At 46.8% G+C, this 26974-nt stretch overlaps 2 protein-coding genes across 2 annotated transcripts in view; one reads left to right on the top strand and one right to left on the bottom strand.

Annotated features, from left to right (window-relative positions):
* SH2D4A (SH2 domain containing 4A) overlaps positions 1-26974 on the bottom strand; it is a 482539-nt gene that overhangs the window by 105734 nt on the left and 349831 nt on the right. The window lies entirely within an intron of this gene.
* LOC132226783 (sterile alpha motif domain-containing protein 1-like) overlaps positions 10161-26974 on the top strand; it is a 70554-nt gene continuing 53740 nt past the window's right edge. The window contains exon 1 of the mRNA XM_059681217.1: positions 10161-10742. Coding sequence (XP_059537200.1) covers positions 10161-10742 — 582 coding nt within the window. The remainder of the gene's footprint in view (positions 10743-26974) is intronic.

Raw genomic sequence — 26974 nt, 5'->3', positions numbered from 1 at the left:
AAGGCAACTAATTACTATTTGGCACTTACACACTAACGAAATACTCAACAGAAATAGGTGTGTGTGTGTGTGTGTGTGTGTGTGTGTGTGTGTGTGTGTGTGTGGTGTTGGTTTTCCCACTCCAGAATGTCATCTATTTCAAGAGTAGTGAGGCCAGTTACATTTCACTCAGGCTAACTGGGGCTATGATTCTGATTTATTTTAGTGAAATGTTAGTCTCTTCTTATAGACTGTTACTCTAAGAAGCTGCCTGCCTGGCCTTTCAATTTCTCTGGCTCTGAGTGGTCCTTCTGAAGGAAGATATCTAAAAACAAAGATTAGGTAGGCTTTTATTATCATATAAATAGACTTTGCAACCCTCAGCCCCAAACTAAAAGGGTAGAGCCATAGTTAATCTCCAGTTAATTGTAACTAAAAATTCAGAGCTGCACCAGGGCTTCTGCAAGAAGATGAGCAGAGGCGCCCTGGCTAGGACACGTCTTCCTGTGCCAGTGTGACAGCTTCTTAATCACTTCCAAATGTGATGTTATTTCCCCGTTTTTCTCAGAGTGGGTTGCTTGGTGGCAAGATTGGAAGGGGGATGAGCTTAGCCAATGCTGATACTGGTTGAATTTTCTGGAGACTTCCTAGGAAGCGTGGGCCCCAGCAGCCTCTTCCTTCCCTGGGGAAAGGGGCAACATGTGCAAATTACCCAGAAGTTTAAGGATGAATGCCCAAATCCCTTTTGGTGAAATTCAACTGCAATGCGGTATTGTGAAGTTATTTATCTCTAATCAGCATAATACTCTAAAAAAACAAAAAAAGAACTGTACACTATTCCCTTCTCCCCCCACCCTGTTTTCTGGGCATTACTCTCTAACGCATAACAGACATTATGTAATAAGTCTTCAAAAGGCTCTTTATCAGCGAGGGAGCCATCTACCTTTCCCTGCCCAACAATATAAAAGCTCTATCTGGAGGGAAGTTCTGTTTATAGGTCCGGGGACTGGTAGTCTTCCAAGATGCTGGTTAAAAAAAAATTAGGAACAAGAAGTATCTGTTCTGTGTGAAGAAAAAGAAACAAAAAAAGCTTTGCTATTTGGTTAGGTAAACTCAGTATGATTCTAGTTGTTGGCTTAATAAATGGAGAATGCATAACTGATGTTGATTATCACCTCAGTTAGAGTACAGAACATGTCATGTGACTAAAGAAAAAAGGAGATGATGATGCAGATGCATTAACATCTAGTTTAACGTTCCATTGTAATACTTCGCTGCACTCCTTGAAAACAATTGTATTTAGAAGGTTAGAAGAACACATGACACAGGAGAGGAGCACTGGTTTGCGAGTCAGGTGAGCTAGAGCAGAATTCTGGATTTTTATTATTTTTGCCCTGTGGACATCATTTTTTGAAAGATTTCATTAGTTATCTGAACTCCTTTATCTCAGGCAAAGACATAGGAACCCTAGGGGTGTGTCTAAAGCAGTGGTTCTCAACCTTCCTAATGCTTCAACCCTTTAATACAGTTCCTCATGTGGTGACCCCAATTTCATTGTTACAAATTGAACATAATTAAAGCATAGTGATTAATCACAAAACAATATGTAATTATATATTTGTTTTCCGATGGTCTTAGGCGACCCCTGTGAAAGGGTCGTTCGACCCCCAAAGGGGTCGCGACCCACAGGTTGAGAACCGCTGGTCTAAAGGGAAAGAAAGCTGGTCTCGGTGTTAATCCTGGCCCCATGGCCTACTAGCTATAAGACCTTGGGAAAGTTATATAACTAACCTCTCTAAGCCCCATTTAGCAGGGCCTAGAACATAGCAGAAGCCAAAATCTTAATAATAATAATAATGAATAATAATAATAGCATTATCATTATTTGAACTAACCAGATGGAAGAGTTGGCCCTTCTGAGAGCTGACTGGCAGCCCCTCCCCCCCACACTTCCCAAAGGGATACAACCAACTTTGGTCGGAGATGTTGCTGTACCTTTAAGGGAGTGTGGGAGTGGGCAACAGGAATTTGGGTGCGAAGACAGTACTATTTTTCAGGTGCAGAGATCTAAGCTAACTTTGCTTGTGTTGTCAAGGTCGGAGCAGGATTCAGTGAGAGAGAAGTATGGCAGGTGGAGGATCTGAAACTGGGAAACAAAACAAGAGGAGATCAGGGCTCAGGTCAGAAACACAGGCTTCAAAGCAGAGGCCGTTCGTTCTCAGAGGAAGGCTCGTTTCTCCAGAAAACCAAGCCTCATCCTTAAAACTGCCCGAAAAAGCAGATGCTAAGGGGAGAAGGTGTAGCTGCTGGCAGGCAGATGCTCTTTAGTGGATACAGATTGAGGGCAGCAGGACCCATGGCACCCCCTGGACTGTGGATCCTATCAGATGACCATATTTGTTTAGGACAAACTCAGGGCTCAAACACAGCTGGGTCTGCAGTTTAAAGGTCTTGAGGTCCTATAACGAAGATGACTGGGGGTGGGAGGGGGAAGGAGTGAAGAAAGAGGGGATAGTTTCTGGGGGGAAAAAGTGAACATCTATAATACTTTCAACAATACAGATAAAAAACAAAAACGACTTTTTCCATTTGTAGTTACATTATTTTTCTAATTCATCTCTGATTCGACTCGCCATTATCAAAGGGATATAATGCATTTACCTTATTGCTTGAATTTCTGACATGGTTGTGATGCTAAGAAACAGTCAGGATTAGTGAACATACTGACCCTGGGCCCTGTTCACGGCTCCTGGCTGCTTCATTCGGGCTGTTGTCTTCCAGGCCAAGATCGATGACGTGCTGAATATTCTATGCATAGTGACAGAGTCACCATTCACATCCCAGAAAGTCCTATGATGTCGTCAACAGCAAATCAGCATGGACCCATTGTGAAATGTCAGTGTAACCAATTTTATATGATTCCAGTAAAAACCAGCGAAACTTTCTATATTTAGTTAGTAGATGCAGTGTCGTTGTGAATAAATATGCCTTTTCTGTTTGGTTTCTGAAATGTTGATAATGGCTTAGCTATAGCTAAAGTAACTTCTTGACAAAATCCATGGTTGCTACAGGATTTTATATTTGTAACCATGACCCACCTCTTGAAGCTCTCTGGCTCCTAAGACACAGCTCTGGTTCTCCTGTCTTTCTTACCATTTCTTCCCAATTTCCTTTGTAGAATTCACTTTTCTGTCTCGTTAATTTTAATGTTCCCTAAATTGTGCTCTCAGCCACCTTCTTTCACATGAGATATTTTCACTAGTTGATCTTTTCATTATTTCAGTGATTACATTTTTTTCATTTGGGGGACTCCCCATTCTCTCTATATCTCTGGCTGTGACCTATCTAGATCTCTATTTCTAATTGATACCAGACCTCTCCTCTAAAGTAGCCCATAGATATGATAGCTCAGCCATTTTTCACATTGATTTTCATGTTGGCTTAAACCAGGGGTTGGGAACCTTTTTTCTGTCAAGGGCCATTTGGTTTTTTATGACATCACTAGAGGCCTGGTGCATGAATTCGTGCATGGGTGGGGTCCCTCAGCCTGGCCAGCCATCTCAGGACAGATCAGAGCTGGCTGGGGGGAGGGACCGCAGGAGGTTGGCTGTGGGAGCGCACTGACCACCAGGGGCAGCTCCTGCATTGAGCGCCTGCCCCCTGGTGGTCAGGGCGCATCAAAGCTACCATCCAGTTGTCAGGTTGTCTGGTCGTAGCCGTCGCTTAGGCTTTTATATATATAGATTCTCAGGCCATACAAAGTTATCAACTTAAAAATTAGCCTGCTATATTTGGTCAAACATTTAATTAACTCACCTCTAATACCTTGGCAGGGCCAGACCAAATGATTTTGCCGGCCCTATATGGCCTCGGGCTGGACATTCTCCACCCCTGGCCTACATCAACCATGATTCATCCCCACATCCCACCCAGAGTGGGGGCTAGTTTACTGCCCTTTCAGGGCCTTATGGAGGACCTCTCAGAGACGGGTTCTTCAGCAAGCAAGATAAGCTGTTGACTGGACAGCTCACATACACACATTCCCACCTGCTAAAATTCATAGAACAAGTTCCTTATCTGGCATTCAAAGTCCCTCATAATCTAGGCTCAGGCTACTTTTTAGATGCTTACTTTTCTCCCTAAACGTCCCCTATGTTCTGGCCACTGTGGGTCACCATTTTCAGGACATGCCCAGCACTTACCCATCTCAGTTTCACTGGTCAGGCCTTTGTTCTTGGGTACCACCCTCCTATTTTCTCTGCCCATCAAAATCCCACTCATTTTTCAAGATCTCTCTGAAAAGCCACTTCTAACATGAAGCCATCCATGCACACCCAGGGATCTCTCTTTTTATTTTTCCCTTTGAATTTGTGTAATATTGTGTTTGGCTTTTCCTACTAGATGTTAGGTTCCTTGAGTTAAAGACTGTGCAGTTATTTTTATAGTTCCCACCGTGCCTGGCACACACTAACTGCCTAGCTTACTGTTGTTGGATGAATAATAACTTGACTCAAACATCTCCTGGTTATTTACAAAAAGCCACATCTGTCTCAGCAAGGGAAGCAATACTGGCATCATCTGCTTGGAAGACAGAGTCCCCCTCAGATGCACATGTGTGTGGTTATACACAATGACCCCTTGCCTGCACAGGCTTTAGGTACTTAGGGAAAAAGGAAAGGAAATACCCTTCCTTGAAATCGGTAAAGTTTGTTTTCCTTATCAGCATCATCTTTGCCTTTCTATGTCTATTTTTTTCAGTGGGTATCTCACTTGTTGCATCTCCTTTAGGGATTTCTTATGTTTGGATCTATTGATTTTTAACTATACTTTCCCTTCCTATCCCCAGGCCATTTTCCCTGTTCAGTGTTAATATGTTATACAGTAGCACTCCTGTTCTAACACCCTTGAGTACACCTTCAACCATCCCATTTCTACTGCTGGCAATGAAGATTCTTACAATAATGTGTGCTGTTGAAACATGTTCTCTTATTAATGGAGATCTTATCATAGTGTATATTTATAGCAGTGGAAGGACACTGAGTGGGGCCTGAATGTGGAGAGGACTTTGCAGATATCGTCTTAAATGATAAATCAGCTATTTTTTAAAATAAAGATGCTAGGAATGCTTGGAAAGAAACAATGATAATCATTTAAAATAGTCTATCCATCAGAGTTAAAAATAATTAAAGCTGACGTGAAAGTTAGAGGACCTTTTCTCTGTAAACCAAAGAGACTTGAGTATCCACGGGAAAGGTTTGAGAACCAGTATTCCTGGTTTGCAGAATGAAAGGCCGTGAGAGCTAGGGCACAGATGGGGGAATGAGTGCAACGACTATAGAAGTAAAAGACAGCGTTTTAAGCTGATCTGTATGGAGCTCTCCGGAATTTATCTCGGGCAGATCCAGGCCACATGTGGATTAGTCTCTTGTGCTTCCCGGCCCTTATTTTTCTGTAGTTCCCACTGAAACCCTTTTGTTTTCTTCTCTAACAAGGGGGTGGCAGAGTTCAGTGCACAGAAGTAGAATGGAAAGTCGAGCTGTGAAGCACCTGGTGTACCTGGTGGCTTTGACGTGAAACCTCAGTTTCACTGTTGACAGCATAGAGCTGCTCCAGTCTCCTCGCATGCCCTCCTCCTGGACTGACCTGGAGAGGAGCAGCATGAATAATGCAGAGCGTCAGATCGAAAACATTATGAACCAACGCATTGATTTAATGTGCATCCTTAAAGATGTCAATGTACAACATTCAAGTTAAAAGCATCCCTTATTTGGTCAACACATATTAATTAAGCCTGACTATGTTTGAGTTACAGTGCTTATGGAATGAGGTCTTCAACCCGTTTGATTTTTTTTTTCCCGCAAGAAAAACAAAGTTGCCTTTTTGGGTCTAACATTATTTATTTTACTCATTTTAAATGAAAACCTATTTGGGACTACATTGCACATTTTCAAGATTTCTGAAGGAGATTATATGGAACATAATTAGATCCTATCTCAATGACTCACCGCTCATCACTCACAGTAGTGCCGCCTGGCAAGTCTCCATGCGTTAGTACAACAGACCTCTCCCATCTAATGAGCTACCTCTGACTACACAGCACATTTGCTGTGATCCAAAAACCCAGATAACACCGATTATCAAAGCTATTTAAAGAGTCAACACAACTCATGCTGAGTACCTCTCTTAGAAAGTAGAGTAGTTGTGTTTTAATGACTGAGCTTCCCAGCTGCTCTTTCAGCTCCTGGATCACTGGCTCAAGGTTCTCCAGGATCCTGGTGAGGCTGAGAAGTCTGACTTGGAACGCTGTAAAATATTTCTGTACTTAAAGTTTAACGCCTATGCAGTATAATTTAAAAGAAGTTATTAAACAAATTACATCTTACAATGTACATATTTTGCATTTTATGAGTGTAAAAGTTTGATACCGTATGTACTGTTTTACAGTATATTTTTATATGGGCTAACTTTCCTGCCTCAAGGGGATAAAATCATTGGCATTAGGATCTTACCTATTTCCAGAACTTTCTATTTCTTCTTCTTCTTTTTTTTCAATCCTCACCCAAGGATATTTTCCCATTGATTTTTAGAGAGAGTGGGAGGGGGAGAGACAGAAAGAAACATCGATGTGAGAGAGACAGAGAGACACATTGATTGGTTGCCTCCTGCAGGCGCCCGACATGTGCCCTTGACCAGAATTGAACCCGGGACCTTTCAGTCCACAGGCTGATGCTCTATCTGCTGAGCCAAACTAGTGTCTAAGGCTCTATTTACTCTTTACTGTTACCACATTACCAGCCCTATATAATGTGCTTGAAAATTCAAATAACATATTCTGATTCCTAAATCGTGATGGTTATGAAAAATGTATAACTACATAATGACACTATCTAAAACTAAAATCCATGTGGAAAACTTTTTTTTATTGTAAGCCTTGAAAATTGTTTTTTTTTTTTAATGTCTGGATTTGGTATTCAACCCAGTTTCTCTAGTCCTTTGGTCTTTGAAGTGTAAAGGAACCCTATCTTTTACAGGTTTCACTGTCACTATTCTGCTAGGCATTGTTTTGGAAGGGGACCTGCAGAGTTAAGCTGGTTGGTCTTGTCCCCTCACACGTTGCTGTTTCTGTTAATGATGGAGCCTAAGGGTGGCTGACACTGCTTCATAATGAGGGCCCCAGAAGATAATCCAAATAATATCTACTGTGTTCATAGTTTTATCATCTTTTCAACTGCCTTATTTTTTCTTGAGCTATTTATTGTCAAGATGTACCTAGAGCTGTGGTTCTCAACCTTCTGGCCCTTTAAATACAGTTCCTCATGTTGTGACCCAACCATAAAATTATTTTCATTGCTACTTCATAACTGTAATGTTGCTACTGTTATGAATCATAATGTAAATATCTGACATGCAGGATGGTCTTGGCGACCCCTGTGAAAGGGTCATTCGACCGCCAAAGGGGTCGCGACCCACAGGTTGAGAACCACTGACCTAGAGGCACCAAGCCCTTTAGCTAGCACTGGCTTTAGGACTCGATATATATTGTTGTATACTGATATGCCACATATTGATATTGCTGTGCTGATATATTAGTATCCTAACTGAAAAGTTTGTTACAAGCCCCTAAAGGAAATATTAATTTACCTTGAGATGATCTCCCTTCCTTTTTCTTCTAGATGACAGCAATGGAGACGCTGCAACCTCCTTCACCTTCCTACATGAACCTAGAATCTGAGTTTACCTATGTGCCCCTGCTCAAGTCCCTGGCCTGCCTTTCATACCAGATTCCCTGCTAAAACCCTATTATGTAGAAATTATGGAGACATCACTGAACAGTGATGGGAGATACCTCAGGAGAGGAAAGAAAACCAATGCTTTACCAATCCACCTATCCATACATGGGGGAGTGGGAATGTTTTGGTGACAGGTGGAAATAGTTGAAGGGGTTACTAGTGTACCCAGAGAGTGCTCGATTGTGTAGGCTTGAACCTTTACACAGCTCATCATGTGGCTCTTCCATCTGCACAATAGGGATTGTTACATGATTTGCCCCACCCGGCTGCTGTCAGATAATGTATGGAGGAAGAGTGGCCAATGACTTGTTCCTACATACATGTGGATGCTGGATTAATTATTTATTTATGACCCCCACTACCATGAAACATTTTGGGGGTAGTAACAGAACAGACCTATTTTTCATTCACTTGGTAAACACCAGCTTCTTCCCTCTTCCCCGAAATTCCAATTGAGTTGCTGTGGAGGATTTCATGGCACAAGACTGGTTAACTAACTCATCCAGGTGTGGGGGGTGGGGACAGGGCCACCGGAGGTCCCGGGGCAGCCTGGTTTGGAAGGGGGATGAGCCCAGGTGGGCTGGGGAGTTGGTAGGAAGCAAGGATTTTCCCGTAGGTAAGTAATGGCTTACTGGCTGCTTCAGGACTGCCTATTGTAGCGGTTCTCAACCTGTGGGTCGCGACCCCTTTGGGGTCAAATTACCCTTTCACAGGGGTTGCCTAAGACCATTGGAAAACACACATATATAATTACATATTGTTTTGTGATTAATCACTATGCTTTAATTATGTTCAATTTGTAACAATGAAAATACATCCTGCATATCAGATATTTACATTACGATTCATAACAGTAGCAAAATGACAGTTATGGAGTAGCAACGAAAATAATTTTATGGTTGGGGGTCACCACAACATGAGGAACTGTATTAAAGGGTCGCGGCTTTAGGAAGGTTGAGAACCACTGGCCTATTGCCTCAGGACTCCTACCACGTGCCCGCCTCAAGTCTGGTGCCAGACGGGGACTTGGAGCACTTCAGTGGCCAGGCAGTAGAAGGAGCCCTGCACCAGGTGTTACAGGACTTGTTTCCATCTCTGGTTCTGCTATGGCTCCGCCCAGGAGCCTCTGCCAGTTGTTTCTGCAGAGGCGGAGAGCTGACCTCTTCCACCTGACACTGATTCTTCCAGAGTCCCCTTCATGATACTGAGAACCCGGGATGGTGACACTTCCAAACTCCTTCTCCCTCAGAGGGGTGCTGGAGCACTTACAGATAAAGGCCCCGGAGGCCCCGCAGGTCTGTGCCTGAGCCTGAGCCTGTGCCTGTGCCTGAGCCTGAGCCTGTGCCTGTGCCTGTGCCTGTGCCTGAGCCCGAGCCTGTGCCTGTGCCTGTGCCTGTGCCTGAGCCTGAGCCTGTGCCTGAGCCTGTGCCTGAGCCTGTGCCTGTGCCTGAGCCTGTGCCTGAGCCTGAGCCTGAGCCTGTGCCTGTGCCTGAGCCTGTGCCTGTGCCTGACTGAGCCTGAGCCTGACTGAGCCTGAGCCTGTGCCTGAGCCTGTGCCTGAGCCTGTGCCTGTGCCTGAGCCTGTGCCTGAGCCTGAGCCTGACTGAGCCTGAGCCTGAGCCTGTGCCTGAGCCTGAGCCTGAGCCTGTGCCTGAGCCTGTGCCTGAGCCTGTCCCCGTGCCTGTGCCTGAGCCTGTGCCTGAGCCTGTCCCCGTGCCTGTGCCTGAGCCTGTGCCTGTGCCTGAGCCTGTGCCTGAGCCTGTGCCTGAGCCTGAGCCTGTGCCTGAGCCTGTGCCTGAGCCTGAGCCTGTGCCTGAGCCTGTCCCTGTGCCTGTGCCTGAGCCTGTGCCTGTGCCTGAGCCTGAGCCTGTGCCTGTGCCTGTGCCTGAGCCTGAGCCTGTGCCTGTGCCTGTGCCTGAGCCTGTGCCTGTGCCTGAGCCCGTGCCTGTCCCTGTGCCTGTGCCTGAGCCTGTGCCTGTGCCTGAGCCTGAGCCTGTGCCTGTGCCTGTGCCTGAGCCTGAGCCTGAGCCTGAGCCTGTGCCTGTGCCTGTGCCTGTGCCTGAGCCTGAGCCTGTGCCTGAGCCTGTGCCTGTGCCTGAGCCTGTGCCTGTGCCTGTGCCTGAGCCTGAGCCTGTGCCTGTGCCTGTGCCTGAGCCTGAGCCTGAGCCTGTGCCTGTGGGTGGCTTTTATTACTCAACACCCCACTTGCTAGTTTTCCATCCTTCCCCGCTTCCTTTCCTGGGCCTCCCAGTGGCCGTCCAGGATCCCTGCAGAAATCACTTCCCCACGGCGATGGGTCTTAGGGCGACAGGGGTTCTGACCTTCGCTGTAAATAAAAGCTCTGCAGGGAAGGCGTTGTGACTGACTACAGAATCCGTTCTCCAAGGTACAATGTGCAAAGTTTCCGTGAGTAAGTGGGTCCATGGAGGCGAGGGCAGGGCAGCCCAGTGCGGGTTAAGGAAACGGGCTGGAGCGGGGAGGGGGGCGGGGAGCCGGGGGAACTCGGTCCCGAAAGAGGAAGGACCACCTACTAGTGGAATAGACCCCGGGTCCCCTCTCCCGGGCCGCTGGCCGCGCACCGGTGTCTTAGCCGCGTCCCCAACTTTGCGGGATCTCAGTAAGCAGTCACGTGCAAAGCCGCCCACCTGCAGGGGACCCCGGGCTCCGCGCCGCCGTCAGAGGGCGGACAGACTCCGCCGGGGCGCCCGGCTCCGACCCGGCAGAGGCACGCACTGCAGCGGGGGCTGGGGGAGCGGGTGGGCGCAGCCCCGCGCGGCCCCGCGGCCTCTCCCGGCGCGAGCGCTGGGGCTCGGCCGCGGTTCAGCCCGCCGCCGCCGCTCCCCGCCCCCCGGGTCCCCGGAGGCTCCGCGGCCGCCGGAGCGGGAGGTGGAGCCGAGCCCGCGGCGGCCGCGCAGGAGGGAAAGTTGGCGGCGCGGGAGCAGCAGGCGCGGCGGGGCAGCGCGGGGAGCCTCGGTGAGTGGGGTCCGCTCCCCGGCCGGCCGGGTGTGGCACGCGTGGGGGCGGCGGGGCGGCGGCCTGGCGCTCTCCGCCCGGGACCTCGGGGAGGCTGTGCAGCCCGGAGGGTGGCGCGGCGCCCGGCCTCCCGCCGTCCTGCCCGCCGGGCTGCGGGCTCAGGCCGGCGGAGGGGACTCGGCGCCCTGGGCTCGGGCGGCTCGCCGGGGAGGGCGCTACGCCTTCGGGGCCGGCGGGGATGCGCGAGGGAGGCTCCCGGGGCGGGTCCGGGCTGTGGCCCGCCGAGGGTCACTTGGCGTCACCAGCCTTGCTGGTGGCCTTTCTCCTACACCCACGAAAAAGTAGCCTTGGCACGTGCCCGCGGGGCTGCTCGGCGGGCATGGGGTGCTGTTTCTGCTGCGATGGAGAGGGTGGAGGGGGCGTGCGGGGGTGGCGGGTCGGCAGCGCGCGCTGGCCCAGGACCCGGACCCGGTCTCCGCGACCGAGGGTGCCCCGAGGAAGTGTTGCTGTGAGGTCAGCCGCTAGAAGCTGTTGCTGGGCGTGGGTTGGGGGTACCGGGGTTTGCAGGGCGGGAAGGAGGAGGGAAGCTGTGCAAACAGAAGGCAAAGTTGTTGTTTCCGCGACACTTCCTGCACCTGCACCACCGTCAGTGATTTCGAAGTTATCTTTTCATCGATGAGCAAAGGAAGAGTGATGGGAGAGGAAAAGATCTTAACAGGACTGTGCATGCTCGAGCAGTGAACACTAATAAGCGAGAGAACGGTTATTTCGCAAACTCCACGTTTGTTCTGATTTCAAAGCCTCAGAGTATTTTTACGTAAATGTCATTGGATGGGTCTAGATGATAAAAATAACCTCTTTTTTACTAGACATTTAAATGTCATTCTACCAGACTTCTTGGATTTTGCTAACAGTGTTCGTACAAGAAAGTCATCATTATCAATCCTGTTACTTGTAGCAACGAACCTTAGTAAGTCCTGTGCAGTGTTGTCATGTTGCTAATTGGAAGGAGAAACGTCTCCCAATTGGAATTAGAACATAAAGCAAGCATGAAAGCCTTCCTCACAACAAGGGACCCCGAAAGCGAATCAGTGCAGAATAGGCAATGGGATTGTGGGTTGTGCACCCTCAGAACGGCAGTCCCTGGAAAGCAAGGGAAGGGCCATCCTGGTTGTAGGAACCCAGGGCCCATGTCATACTTTCTCTGTATTGAACTACCATGCGATATGTGCCCCAAATTACGCAGTATTGTTCATCGCTGCGTCCAAATCTCACACGTCTGCTTGCAAACTGGATTGCTGGGGTTCAAAGCAAAGTGCCAGACATTTGGATGCACTGAAGCGAGCGTTTGCCTTGCCATCCCAGATCCCTGAGTGCAAGTGGCCGCTGCCATCTATTAGCTGCATGACCAAGGGCGAGTCACTTACCCTCTCCCAGCCTTGTTTCCTCCGTGGTGAAATGCCAGCACTTTTCCTCCCCGTACGGGGATGCTGTGCAGAATGAAATAACATTAGGAACTTAGCCCAGTGTGCAGAGCACAGTAAGAGCTTCGTCAATGCCGCCTCTTGCCTTTTGTCTTCCTCTACTTTTCGGAAGCCCCAATTCTGGCCTATTTCAACATTTTTTTTTTTAATTTAAAAATTCCTTTTTCTTTGCAATCTTACTTTTCATTCATCCATTCAATTTCCATTTGTTGGAAAACCTCAGATGCTGCCCTCTATAGGTGTTTGACAATGAGGAGCGGATACTCTGAGGTTGGTGTGGGGGATCCTTCAGGTTTTCCTGCTGGTGAGACTCCGTCCTACGGTCATAGGATGATGAATCGTACTTCCCAGGCTTCACATTGTCCTCGCTCTGTCCCTAATGTGACGTTATTACACCGAAACAGAAATAACGGGACGCTCTGTGAGGGTGCTCCTCTCTCCTGTTTACCCCATCTCCTTGCCCAGCTCAGTGCCTGGCAGGGCGGCAGGGCTTAATAAATATTTGTTGACTTGAAATATAGAATGTAATGGAGTTATTCTGCAGGTCACGGCTTTTTATTTTTTTTTATTTTTATTTTTATTCCGGATGAAAGGACCTTGGGATTCTAAATGATAGCCCTACTATATTTTAGGGCTAATAGAGGTTATTAGAGAAGCAAAGCTCAGGTAGACTTTATTACCTATTGATTTTGCCCTGTGATGAAGCAGTCTTATAAAACGCATAAGGCCAGGCTGCAGCGGTGGCTTCACCACTAGGGGCCTCCTCTGCCTCGTGTATCACCCCAGGCTGGCAGTTATGGCCATTATTCTGTTCTGTGAGGTAGCAAAGGACTTGAACTTCTTGGCTTCTTGACACGGAATACTTTATTAGAAAAGAGCAACCTTGTGTGACAAGCATTACCAAAGGCCTAAAACGAAATGAAAGCAGTCTTAAATGACAGATTCGGTGCCCTTTGGAATAACTTTAGATGTAAAGGCTTAAAGGAGATTGGAGAATTGGGCTTTTTACTTTGCACACCCTTATATTCAAATATATGATTTAAAAAAACTTTCTGAAAATCAAATATAGGATTTTGATATAATATTTTCAAGGTTTTTCTTTTTTTTTTTTGGGGGGGGGGGATGTCTTTGGTGGAGCTTATTTTAATCTTTTAAAATGGCTTTATTTCCTAGCAACAACATAATAGAGCTTCATTGTAGGTAAAAAGGAATCTTATCTGGTCAGTGGAAGTTCCTGGGGCATTTTGTTTTTTATGAGGGGACCACATTAAACTCTACCTTTAAAAAAGATGTTTTATTATATTCCAAGATGCGTCATTGAGAAGCATGTTTCTTCTGTGAGTTTTTGAAACAAAACCTCTTATTTCTAAAGTCTGAGTTGAATGATGTTAAGCTTGAGATCATGGAACAACTTTAAGGTGTGTTGGTGCTTTTATTTATCAGCTACAACTGGCTATTTGGTAGGAAAAGTACTAACAATGTAGGCAAGCGAACATTACTACCGAAAATACTGCCATATCGTTTGCCAATGAGTAAGGGAATACTCTATTTTCAGTGAAATTTAGTTACAGCGACAAACGGAGCACCATTCATCTCTAACGTAAAATTAACAGTCCGAGAAGAGTTCAGCGCGTGGCAGGCCCAGACTCTTATCGAGGGGTTTCTTCTCTTAGCAGAACGCCTCTAAGTTCAGAGAGTTATCAGACCTCCAGTTCTGATTTTCACATGATAGGTTCTTGTAAAACAAGGCGATCTGATTTTTGCTGTTTTTCCATCCCGGTCTAGACCAGTATGCTTTAGGGAACCGGGTAAGAGAAAGAACTTGTGTGTGAAGGTCCCAGATCATTTTTATTATCACTTCCCTCTGATTAAGCTAACGTTTTTGGATTATTTTCAGGATTCTGAGCATATTAAAAGTGACACAGATCCCGTTTGCACAAAGTAATGCTTCTGTAGAACAGGAAGAATATTGCTTTCACCCTCAAACCTCTGGCTAGTGAAGGCGATGGCGCCTCCCTGCTTCTCTCTTCTTCCCAGAATGAAGCTGAGTCTAAGCCAAAATGTATAAAGCTGTATGCAGAACAAGGCGTTTCAGTTTGGACAGGAGCCCTTGAGCTGACCAAGATTATGGATGTGCTAGGTGGTTGGAAATGAACGAGTCTTTATACACGGGAGTCATTTTTAGGAACCTGTACTTGGGAGGTGCCTCTTGGACGGGTGTTCACTAGGATTTGCAATGAAATGTTGAACTTCTCACTTAGTGAAATTCGACGTTGCCTCACAGGTAATTTTTGTTGTTGTTTTTAGACAATGCGAAACATAACCTCTGGTTATCCGGGGTCATGTCTGGTACTTTGTTTCATTTTTGCACACGGGGACCTTTGAGTTGATGGAGGAAAAGGGAAGCAGGAAGCAGGGTAGACGGGAATTGTCTATTTATACTGAACACTGGGTTCCCTGCCTATTTTGAGGGTCCCAAGGCACTTAGGTATACACTGTAGTAGCTTAGTAATAGGTGGTGTTCACTGGTGATTTTGGGGTATACTCATCCGCTCTCTTAATGAAATTACAGTCATGTGACACATAGCAATGTTTTGGTCAACAACAGACCAAATATATGATGGTGGTCTCATCCTATATAATAAGAGAGAAATATGCAAATTAGGCCGGGACATCACGACCAGCTCAGAGCAACCCCCAGCCTCAGCGGACACACACCACACACCAGGGCTGGCGGTGGGCTCCAAGTGGCCACGGTGCAGCTCGGAGCCCGCCCCCAGCCCCAGTGCTGCCCACCTCCGAGGCCACTCCCTCCGGGGGTTCGCGGGCAGGCACGCTGCGCCACCTGTCCCGGGAGCAAGGCCCCCAGCGGACCCATGGACCCGCCCAGGGGGGGTGTGCTCTGAGCCGCTGCAGCCAGACTATGGCTTAGGCCCGCTCCCGGTGGTAGCAGTAGGCTATCCACCTAGGTTTGTGTGATGTTTGCAGGACGAACATCTCCCAATGAAAACTTCTCAGACCGTCTCCCCGTTGTTAAGGGGCGCGTGACTCTACTAAAACGATGTTCTTCCCCTTAGGTCCTGGGTTCTCTCAAAAGTGACTTTCTACCTCTGTCTCCCATTTGTTAGAAACTTGCTAAAGTTAATGCAGCAGTTAACACGCAGTCAGGGCTGCTGCTAGCCCACACAGTGCCCCTGGTGGTGGACTGTCTGGGTCAGGACGCATGGTGTAGTGAGCAGAGTGGCCTGGACTTAAGCCCCGCTCCCCTCCCGCTGGGCACTCCTGTGTGGCACCGGACATCTGCACAACTTGCCTGTGAAAGTGGTTAGGAAAGTGCTTGGCACAGAGTCAATGAGAAATATGTTACTGCTGGTTATTGTCATTGTTATTGGTCGCGTTGCTTTCAGGGTAGATCTTTCTAGTCATCACAGGAATCTAGAACAGAGGATCCAGGTGAACTTAGTGCTTATAGTAACGTTTGCAAAAGCAAGCGATTCATTTCGGGTTTCTCCTTGCACTTGCATCCCGGTTCTCTTCACGTGATGAAAATGGCTAACACCTACGGAGCACTTAACCACCTGGCAGCAGCTCTGCCGCGCGTGGGCCGGGAGCTAGTCATTTAATCCGCAGTCAGTTTGAGAAGCGGCACTGCTGTTATCTGCACGTCACAGAGGAGGGAACCAAGGGTTAGAGCGGTAAGTTACTTGCCCAAGGTCAGCTCCTGCGTGGTGGACCTGTCTGCCCGGATCCAGGACCTGTGCTCGGAACCTCTGTGCTGTTTTTCAGCACAAATACTCATTGAATTGGCAGCCTAGAGCAGGGGTCCTCAAACTTTTTAAACAGGGGGCCAGTTCACTGTCCCTCAGACCGTTGGAGGGCCGGACTATAGTTTAAAAAAAAACTATGAACAAATTCCTATGCACACTGCACATATCTTATTTTGAAGTAAAAAAACAAAATGGGAACAAATGCAATATTTGTATTTGCATATGGCCCGCGGGCCGTAGTTAGAGGACCCCTGGCCTAGAGTCTGCTGAGGGTTAACAAAAATGTGAAAACATCGATTTTCCTTAGAATAGTATATTTGTATCCATTTCTGGACATGATGGTGCAAGGTGACAAATGGATTTTTATGAGTGGGTCTGCTTCAGCACTTTTTATTTATAGATTTTTATATGTAGCTTTTTCTAGTAGCTTAAAATACCATACAACGTAGTACAACTTATTTCCGTACAACATTTAACTTCTTATCAAGGCACGTTGCAGGCATGTTATAAGCAGAATATATGAGTAAAATCAGGTGTGTGGGTTTCAGAATATTAAGGTATGAAGGCTGGAATCAACCACTCATGCATGCATTTAACAAATACAGAATGGGGCAAAAGAAGGTTTACAGTTGTTTGTATGGAAAATAATCCTATATAATAAAAGCAAATTGTCCCCTCAACTGGGAGTTCTTCCGGGAGTTCGACCAGGGGTCGGGGCCAGCGAAGGAAAGGAGGGAAGCCCTGTTGGCAGGTGGCTGGGGGAATGGAGGGAGGCCCTGGCCAGCAGCTGGCAGCTGCTAGGGACCCTACCAGTGCCTGAATTTCGTGCACTGGGCCTCTAGTACAATAATAATAATATAAGAACATGCTCTGTATTTGGGGTACTCACAACTGGAAACATGCTTTTGCCCCACCCTGTATTTATTTTTCACTCCATATTTTAAGGCACTCTGCTAGGCTCTCCAGACATTGCAGACATGGGCAAGACTGCAGTAGATGGGCCAACATTTGAGCCTTTGGAGCTGGGCAATTCTGGGGATTGAATCCCAACTCTGCCACTTACTGACTGGGAGTCCTGGCCCCATCATTGAACATCTTGAGGCTTAGTTTCCTTGTGCACACAGTGGGGATAGTAATACTTTAAGGTTGTTGTAAGAACAGAATGAGGTGTATAGGGAACTCAGCTTAATCCCTACCCACTCATTTCTCTGAGGTCACCTCCTCCTGCAGGAAGCATGCTCATGGAAGGGGCTGGGGCAACCAGGAAAAGGAGAGTACTTCCCACCTGAAATCTTTCCCTGGCTCTGGTTCACCCCATGCTCTTTGGAGGGCCTCTCGCTGCACTTCACCCAGAATCTGCCACTTGTTCCCCTTCAGGGGGAGTCATACACGTGACTGTCCTGTTCTGAGCAGCCCCAGGTGCAGGGCATGGGATACAAGACAGTTCTTAGTGGCCACAACTGAGAGAAGTTTGTTTCCTTTTCTGATCTGCAAAGAAGTTCTTGGCTGGAGGGGGAGAGAATGAGTGCAGAGGTGGGGCAGAGGTGGAGGTGAGGGGGTCTTTGGAGGGGACTGAGGCCTGAGGGAGAGAGTGAGGGGGGCAGCAAATGCAAGGCCAGAAGCTGGATTGGAGAGGCAGGTTCTTCCACAGTGGCAACCAAGGCCTCTGCCCCACCCCCTCCACTTGCTAGGGTGGAAATAAAGTATCAGTGATGTAAAGCCCCAGGACTTCCCCCACCTCCCCGGGATCTGCTTCAGAAGAGGCTTTTGTCCAAAGGTGAAGCTACGTATTTGCTGATGACACGGGCTGGCCAGCAGCTCTGGAACCCCCTTCCCTCTAACTGGCAACAGCTGGACCCTGAGTGCCAGGTGAGCCTCAGGTGTGCAGAGAAGACGGCTTGTCCTCCATTCACAGCTGACGCAGGCTTCATGCCCCTGCGCGCCAGAGAGCTGCTGATTGGGGGCACTTTAGTTTCCGCTGCCAAGAGGGGGCCCAGCACCTTCCTCTGCTGCCCTCCGCTGGGCTGCCTGACCCCTACACCCCACCCAACGGCAGACCTTTTTTCCCTCCTCAAACTTTTAAAATTTATCGAGACTCGTTTTGTGTCCTAACATGTGGTCTATCCTAGAAAATGTTCCATGCGCACTTGAAAAGAATGTATATTCTCCTGCTTTGGGGTGGAATGCTCTGTAGATATCAATTAAGTCCATCTGATCTAGTGCGTTATTTAAGGCTGCTCGTTCCTTGTTGAGTTTATGTCTGGAAGTTCTACCCACTGACGGCAATGGGGTGTTAAAATCTCCTGCTATGACTCCAAACCACAGACTTTGCCCGGCTGCCCTCCACGTCTCCCAGCCTCCAGAATGGCCACTGGGCACGCCTGGGCCCCACGCATCGAACTTGACCCGCATGGCCTGTGAGCTGGGACAGGACCCCTAGACTACAGGTACTGGGGGCGGCCTCTGAGGCCTGAGGTGATGTCTGGGCCTTTTCTGCAACACCCCGTTGTGCGCTTCAGCAGATCAGGACGTCCCCCCTCCCCCCCAGTGTTGGCATATGCATGGGTCAGAGCTGGCCAGAAGAGGGGACTCCGGAGGGGGCTGGGGTCACGTGTGTAGCGAACCCAGGGGAAGCAGGAGGCCAGACTGAGTGGGCAGCATTCAGTGCCATATTGAGAGGTGAGCGGTTGGGTTCCGGCCCTGTTCTGCCTTATCTGTCTTTTCTCACCTGTTCCCCAACCTCTCCCCTCCCCACCCCTCTCACACTTATGGGGGTGATAGAGCTAAAGATATATAAAATCCAAGGTAGACTGTGATGAATTCATTGAAAACATTACTTCCTAATTCTCCCTCTTGGGGCTGTGACAGGCCTGGTGTTGGGTGACATGTGAGCTTGCACCAGTGTGATGGGTCCCCATCACACTGGGCTGGCACCCAGGCTGGCCAGGAGCAGAGGAATTCCTGGGCACCCAGGCAGCCCAGGACAGGTGCCTGCGGTGAAGAATAAGGTTTGGGTCTAAAGGGTGAAGGTGAGGCTTTTTGGGGGGAGTAGCCAAGAACTCAGGTCTCATGGAAATTGGAACGAGCCAGGGACAAAGGTTAAGGTGGGTGAAATGGAAAGGGTTTGGGATCTAGGTGGAGAGCAAGGTGAGACTATCAGCAGCTTGTTCTTGAAGGGCATGGGGTGAGGTCAGGTGGCTCAGATGTGCAGCCTGAGGCAGAGTGGGCTTTGCTGAAAGTTAGGAAGAGGTCTGCAGCCCCCCCCCTGCCCCCTTGCATCCCCTTTTGGTGCCTGCTTTGTGCTTCTAGCTCCTGGTCCCCTGTGGCGGGTGCTCCCCAAAGCAGTGCATCCTCTCTCAGCAAGGAGCCAAGTCACAATGATCATTGGTTGTTGCCAGTTCTGACTCTGGGTCTTCAAGGCTTAGCCCGTATCAGGAAAATAGGCCTTTTTAACTTCTTTTCAGTTGGAGATTTGGTTAAATACACCCAGATCTGTTTCACAGTGAGGCAGAGAGCCAGGTTCAAGGGGCCCCCTGCAGGGGGCCCTGCTGGCATTTCTGTAGAGTGGGCTGGGTTGTGAGGTCAGAGAATGTTTTTAGAGAGATGTTCCTAGTGGTTTTATGATAATGAGCCACCTTGTTTGGTGTCCAGGGTAGATGCTGTGGGTGGTAGGGAGGGAATGCGGGTTTTACAGAACCATTACAGTTCAGGACTGTCTCCCTCAGCCGGGGAGCAGGAGACCTTGACTCATTGTTTATTATGCCTCAGCACATAGGCACAAACCAGCCCTTCTGTGAGTAAGCAAACAGAACCTGCCCAGGTGCAAGAGAAGCTTGATTCAGGGTTTTTTAAAAAAAAAATGTAAAAAATTTAAAAACAGCCTCGAATCAGGAACAGTTTAAAGCAAGTTACTGTAATTTTCAACAGCTCATTTTATAGGCTTAATAGAGTGTATTAAAATGAAACGAGCAAGCAAACAACACAAGGATAGCTTTGTAGGAAGAGGACTAGCCCTTGAAATGAAGTTCAAGTTAGTTGATATGGAGATGAGCAGAATGAATGTATGCTGAGCCCGCTGAGTGAGAAAACAGAAACGAGGAATCGGGTGGGGAAGCAGTGCCTGGTGAGTGGGCGTGGGAGTTCGCGTCGGTTCACCAGCTTCACAACTTCACTCTTTAACTGTGATCTCGGGCAAGTTACCTCGTTGTTGAGATCCCAGTTTTCTCATCTGTAAAATGAGGGTAATAGGACCTATCGTGTTGGGCGGTTTGCAGATGGATTTAGATAATGTACATAAACTGCTTAGCACATGGTCAGTACTCGATACATGCCAGCTGGTATTGTGACGAGGCGCCCAGGAAGGAAGCCTGGAAGAGGACCCAGCGCATTGGGAAAAGTAGGAGGAGCAGTCCGTGTTTGCTCTGGACCTTGAGTCTTCTCATTCTACCCTTGGATAGCTTTCTAATGTCTTAAATTCCAGATGATTATAATCAAATGTGTCTTAACACCCACTGTGTACATGCCACTCTGATAAGGTCCTTCAGTATAGAAACGAATCCCAGAAAACCACTCTTGGTACCTTCTGTAGCTGACAGTCTTGGCCTGAGGGGAGTGAGATAGTGAGTGGATTTGATATTAAAAAATGAATTCCTGATGTGCCTGGCTGCTCTAATTAGCTCTCCCATGGATAGTAGTGCTTTTTTTTAATTTTTTTTATTTCTCATCCACTCTGTATACAGATGGAGAGGAAATAAGTACTTCTTCTTGGGCTTTCATAGGCATAAGTAACTCAAAATACCCAAGATTCTCTTGGCTATCTTATTTGTGTAGAAGTAGGATTTACTTAAGTATGTTTGTGGCTACATAATGGGGACCAAGGGAGGAGACCTGTGTTTTAGGCGGATGTTGCTTTGGATGTACCTATGACTTGCAAGCTCTGGCTGCTATCGAAATGATGTTCTCTAAACTCATGGCCCTTAGATTTCTGGGTCCCATAGATTTCTGGGCCCGAATAACAGGAGAGAGCTGAGTGTGAGGATTTTAAGATTTTATTTTATTTATTTATTTATTTATTTTATTTTATTTTTTTATTATTTATTTATTTATTTATTTTTTTAAATTAAATCTTTATTGTTCAGATTATTACATTTGTTCCTCTTTTTCCCCCCCATAACTCCCCTCCTCCCAGTTCCCGCCCCACCCTCCGCCCTCACTCCCCACCCACTGTCCTCATCCATAGGTGCACGATTTTTGTCCAGTCTCTTCCCGCATCTCCCACACCCCTTTCCCCCCAAGAATAGTCAGTCCATTCCCTTTCTATGTCCCTGATTCTATTATAATCACCAGTTCATTCTGTTCATCAGATTATTTATTCACTTGATTCTTAGATTCACTTGTTGATAGATGCATATTTGTTGTTCATAATTTGTATCTTTACCTTTTTCTTCCTCTTCCTCTTCTTAAAGGATACCTTTCAGCATTTCATATAATGCTGGTTTGGTGGTGATGAACTCCTTTAGCTTTTCCTTATCTGTGAAGCTCTTTATCTGACCTTCAATTCTGAATGATAGCTTTGCTGGATAAAGTAATCTTGGTTGTAGGTTCTTGGTATTCATCACTTTGAATACTTCTTGCCACTCCCTTCTGGCCTGCAAAGTTTCTGTTGAGAAATCAGCAGACAGTCGTATGGGTACTCCCTTTTAGGTAACTGAGTTTCTTTCTCTTGCTGTTTTTAAGATTCTCTCTTTATCTTTTGCTCTTGGCATTTTAATTATGATGTGTCTTGGTGTGGTCCTCTTTGGATTCCTTTTGTTTGGGGTTCTCCGTGCTTCTTGGACCTGTAAGTCCATTTCTTTCACCAGGTGGGGGAAGTTTTCTGTCATTATTTCTTCAAATAGGTTTTCAATATCTTGCTCTCTCTCATCTTCTGGCACCCCTATAATTCTGATGTTGGTATGCTTGAAGCTGTCCCAGAGGCTCCTTACACTATCCTCGCATTTTTGGATTCTTTTTTCATTTTGCTTTTCCCGTTGGATGTTTTTTGCTTCCTCGCATTTCAAATCATTGACTTGATTCTTGCGCTCCTCTGGTCTGCTGTCGTGAGTCTGTATAATATTCGTTACTTCAGTCCGTGTATGCTTAATTTCTAGTTGGTTCCCCAATATAACATCGAGGGTCTCATTAGTTTTCTTGTAGATCTCATTAAGTTTATCGGCGGCTTCTAAACAGTTCTTGAGAGACCTTAAAAGTGTGGTTCTGAACTCTATATCTTCCATTGACAATTTTGTCCTGTTTCTTTGTCTCCGCATTTTGTTATGCTTCCTTGGTGCACCCCCTAGTGGTCTTTGTTTGCAGTCTTATAGTTAAACCTTGATTGTTGTAGCTAATACCAGGGAGGGTTTGACCTCCAGGCCAAGTGGCTATGAGAATCAACTGTGTCAGCAGTGAGAGAACTTCTGTCCTCTAGGGAGGTGCTAATCTAGCCTTTGCCTGAGGCTATCCGGCAAATGCCTCTGTGCAGGGCTTGGGCAGGGCGGGTCGCACAGGATCAACAGGGTGGGCCGGAGAGAGCAGTTATGGCAGCTCTCAGTCCTGTCCCCAGGGGCTCTGCCTCTCTGAGTCCCAGCACCCGCTGCAAAGCTCGGAGAGAAAGCTGCACTCGCTCTGACCGAAGCCAGACAGTCCCGCTTCTCCCGTTTGAGTCTGGGTCCCTAAAGACTCGCCTGTATCTGGAGCTCAGAGTCTGCGACTCCCTCCCGATTGAAAACGCCAACCACGCCCTCCGCCGCCAGCCCGCTCCGCGCACTCCACACCTCAGAATTTGACTTCAGCACTGCGCCTCCTCTGAGTGTCCGTGTGCGTTTCTCTTTCCTCCTAGTTGTAGGACTTCCACTCAGCCGGCGTTCCTGTGGTTCTGGGTGATGTCCGTTCCGTCTTTTAGTTTCACTTTTGAAGTAGTTGTTCAAAGCAGCAAACTCCGGCGTTAACCTATGCCGCCATCTTGGTTCTTCGAGGATTTGAAGATTTTAATCTCTCCTCCAGATGGAGGTATAGACAAATCGCTACAGAAGGAGGCCAGGTGGGTAGAGAGGGGATTCCAAAGCTGACTCACTCTGTGGCCTTAAGCAAGCTCTTCATCCTCGAAGTAGGAATTTAATCATGTAGACTCAAGGGCCATTTGAATGCAAAGAAATGAAATTTATGGACTGCGAATAGATTCATCAATCCAAATGGTGGCTGAAGCGAGAATCTGAGCATAAAACTCGTTACTTCGTTGGATCTGACTCAACATCTTGGGTTGTCTCAAAAATGGTTTTTCTTTATAGAGAGTGTTTTATTCACGTAAGTAATTAAAAATCCCGAGGCCTTTTTTCCATGAATACTCTTGGGTACTCAGGAGAATCTATCCAGCTTTACTGGAATTACCTTTTTGTCTTCCTCGGAGAATGAGCCTGGACCAGAATGCATCGGGACTGTTATTAGTGTGGATAACAGAGACCATGAGAACACCTCCTGAGACCCTTTATGCAGAAGGGTGACTTCATGTTCATGTTCTGATGGAAATGAGATAGGAGGAGATGCAGGAATTATAGCCTCTTTGGTTTTGCTTCCATTCAAGACAGTGGCCTCACAAACCAACTGTAGAAATGATCTGCTCAATGATGACCGGACTGCAATTTCTTTCCCATCCTCACAAAATGGTGAACTTTATTGGTGACCACCACATGACCAGAAGGTGTTGGAACTTTTCACCAGGGAGGGGCAGGTGGGAGGTGGGAGTCGGTCCTTTGCCTGAAAGCCTGGGGGAGGTGCTTATTCTGCCTGTGATGGTCCGGCCTGAGGTGAAGGCGCCAGGGGGGCACCGGCTCCTTTAACCCCCTTTCCAGGTCTCCACAAGTGACTGTTTGATGATTTGGGGGGAAGGGGCAAATGTCATGCAGGTGTGAAATAGACAAGCATTACTGCTGCTGTTAATCACTGAGGAATGAGGGTCAGAGAATGAATGGAGAAGCTTTGAATAAAGCTGGCCAGGTTCGCTTATTTTACCTACATAAATTAGAAATCTTTGAAATGGCAAAATTGTGCATTTGACAGGGACACTTCGGTTCTGTAGGATTTGTAGGCCTCATTTAATAGTCTTGACGGTGACTTGTTGAAGTAATGGGAGGACCATTGATCAGCAAGATTACATCAACAAAGATAATATCTTTGAGATCATTTGTTCTAGCATTAGCCTTTTGCAGAAATAAGAGCATGTTTGAGATCACTTCAGTTATCTTCATGTTTTGCAAATGAACAGAAAGAACCCCAGAGAGGTGAAGTGACTTAAGAAAGATGACCCAGCTACTTAGTGCAATGCCATTGTTAGGAACAGAACCCCAGTCCCTTTTGTTTCATGCTGCTCTTGATGGGCCACGCAACATCCTTAGGTACCATAGCCCCTGGAAGGCTATTTCAGGTTCCCCTGCAATGATGCCACCTATGCAGCTGTCTGCTCTCAGAATCCGTTGAGAATGTGCTTACGAAGCTCCCACCATGTGCCTAGCATTTTGCTCAGGGCTAGAGGTACATACATGGGAAGATGGAGTTTCTGACCTCAAGGAGCTCACAGAAGAATGAAGTACAAAGTAGGGAATATATTGTCAAGTTATGTCTTAATGACACGTGGAACTTCTTCCCTGGGGATGGCAAGCTTTTGGTACCTACTTCAAAGCCACGGGGGGATTGGTTTTTATTTCCTGTTGATTTTATAACATCAGAGTGGAAACGATGGCGATAAGCTTCATGAATCAAATCGACTCTGAACGATCTCAGCTTCATCTGTAAACATCCAGCTAGTAAATTAAAACGTGAAATCCTTTGTTCTCTGCACTTCAGATCCACGATCTTTCTGGGAACACTTGGTAAGAATAGTTCTGTAGGAGTTTGGTTAGGGACACAAGTCAAAGATGGGATTGTTTGTGCCGAAGGAGAGGTAAGATCTACATCTTATCTGGGTATCATTATCTGGATATGGTTATCATTGCAGCTATGTCAGGGGTTGAATAGGTAGTTTTTCAATGAAAAGGAGGCTCATTTTTCTCCTGGGAATACAGAAATGGCAGAAAGTTAGGAAGAAATCTGCCATGTGCTATGCACTAATTGAAGCACTTTACTTGTGGAATATTTTTTAAAAACCCATACACAAATACGTGAAGAAGTGACATTCAGATAGACAGAGTGCCTTAACTATGGCAGGCAGAGCCAGCATTTCAAAATAGGTCTGTTTGCCATTAAAGCTTCTACTCCCAAGACTGCCTGGTACCTCCATGGGCAGCAGATGTAACCAAGCCTTACATGGCGATGGACATTGTAGTTGCTTTTATGTCATACTTGGACAAGACTGTGGACTCTTGGAGCATAGGGACCTTAGTTTACAAATTTCTTTTTTTATATATATATTTTATTGATTTTTTTCCAGAGGAAGAGAGAGGGATAGAGAGTTAGAAACATCGATGAGAGAGAAACATCAATCAGCTGCCTTCTACACGCCTCCTACTGGGGATGTGCCTGTAACTGAGGTACATGCCCTTGGCCGGAATCGAACCTGGGACCTTTCAGTCCACAGGCTGATGCTCTATCCACTGAGCCAAACCAGCCAGGGCTACAAATTTTTTTGATGCATTCCACGGAGTAGAGCGCAGTGCGTAGGCACAGTAGGTTCTCCAAAGCTATGTGTGGAGTGAATGAATGCAGCAACTTAATAATCAACAGGGTCGGTAAGAAGCTGTTCATGAATATGCAGATTGCCTCCCAGGACCCTTGCATTTGAGTGTCATTCTGACTTTGGAGAACTGAAGAGATAACCCACCCTTAGAAATCTCTTGTGCTGTAAATTTTAGGTCATAAGCATGCCTGTTTGTAACTATATTCATGAATACTGTCTTCTTACTTTGTGTTTTCTTAAGAGCTACCTGTAAACAAATTATGTATTCATAATCTTGTGGCAGGCCGTTGGATTTAATAGACTCAGGAAGGCTTCCAACACGTTAAGTGCTCTTGAAGGGCAATAAAAAGGGGGACTAATTATCTAACTGAAATGATTATAAGAGATGTTGGACATCTTGACTCTCTGGGATTTTGACAGCAGTCAAAGTGGTTAGGAAAAGATAGCTTTGAGAAACAGCAAAGCTGATCTATGGGAACCCAGTTATTTTGTTAAGTCTGTGGTGTGGGTGTATCTATAGCCTGCTGAGCGGGAGGACGGGACTAAATCATGCATGGAGTGTCTGGTTGGAGAGGCAATTTGAAAGTACGTGGCTGGTGTTCACAGTTGGAGCCTGTGAGATTTCACATTTAATGACTATACCTTTCCTGTAGCCATCTGTCTCTCTCTTTAATAAGCAGTATTCCTTATCAGGCCTGATTTGTGTACATTTATTATACCATTATACTTATTAAATATTAAAGCATTTCTCCCCCTTGTGTGAAGTCTAATTAGGCAAAGTGTGCCATGCAAGCCTGGCATGATCATTCAGAGTAATAGCCTGGTCATTACCTATGACATACCTCAGCCTCCTGGATCATTTGTCTCCCCCCCGCCCCCCCATAAGGGTCCATGGTACCAAATACAGTGCATGAAAGTTTGATGAAGGGTTCAGCACTGTTGGGCCATTAAGAAGGGTCAGGTCTCAAAGATGATGAAACCTTTTAAAAATGAGGGTAAACATTTGTTATTTATAGTTTGCATTTTTTTCATGAATCAGGTTTCTGACTAGATATAGCTGCTGAAGTTACTCTTACTAAATTAAAGAATCTCAAAATGGCTTTAAAGGATAAAACTGCAAGTTGCACTGATGCTTGGGAAGAAGAGCAAACCAGTCAGTAAGTAGTGGCATTTTATACCTGCTCCTGGTAGAAAGAATGATTTTAGATATCAAACCTTTATCACCGAAAAGTCCATGTGGTGGTTCATTCTCACCTTTTCCACTTCGTCTGTGCA

The sequence above is a fragment of the Myotis daubentonii genome, chromosome 2 (assembly GCF_963259705.1).
Source record: "Myotis daubentonii chromosome 2, mMyoDau2.1, whole genome shotgun sequence".
Taxonomy (NCBI): Eukaryota; Metazoa; Chordata; class Mammalia; order Chiroptera; family Vespertilionidae; genus Myotis; species Myotis daubentonii.
This window is presented reverse-complemented; position numbering and strand designations above follow the sequence as displayed.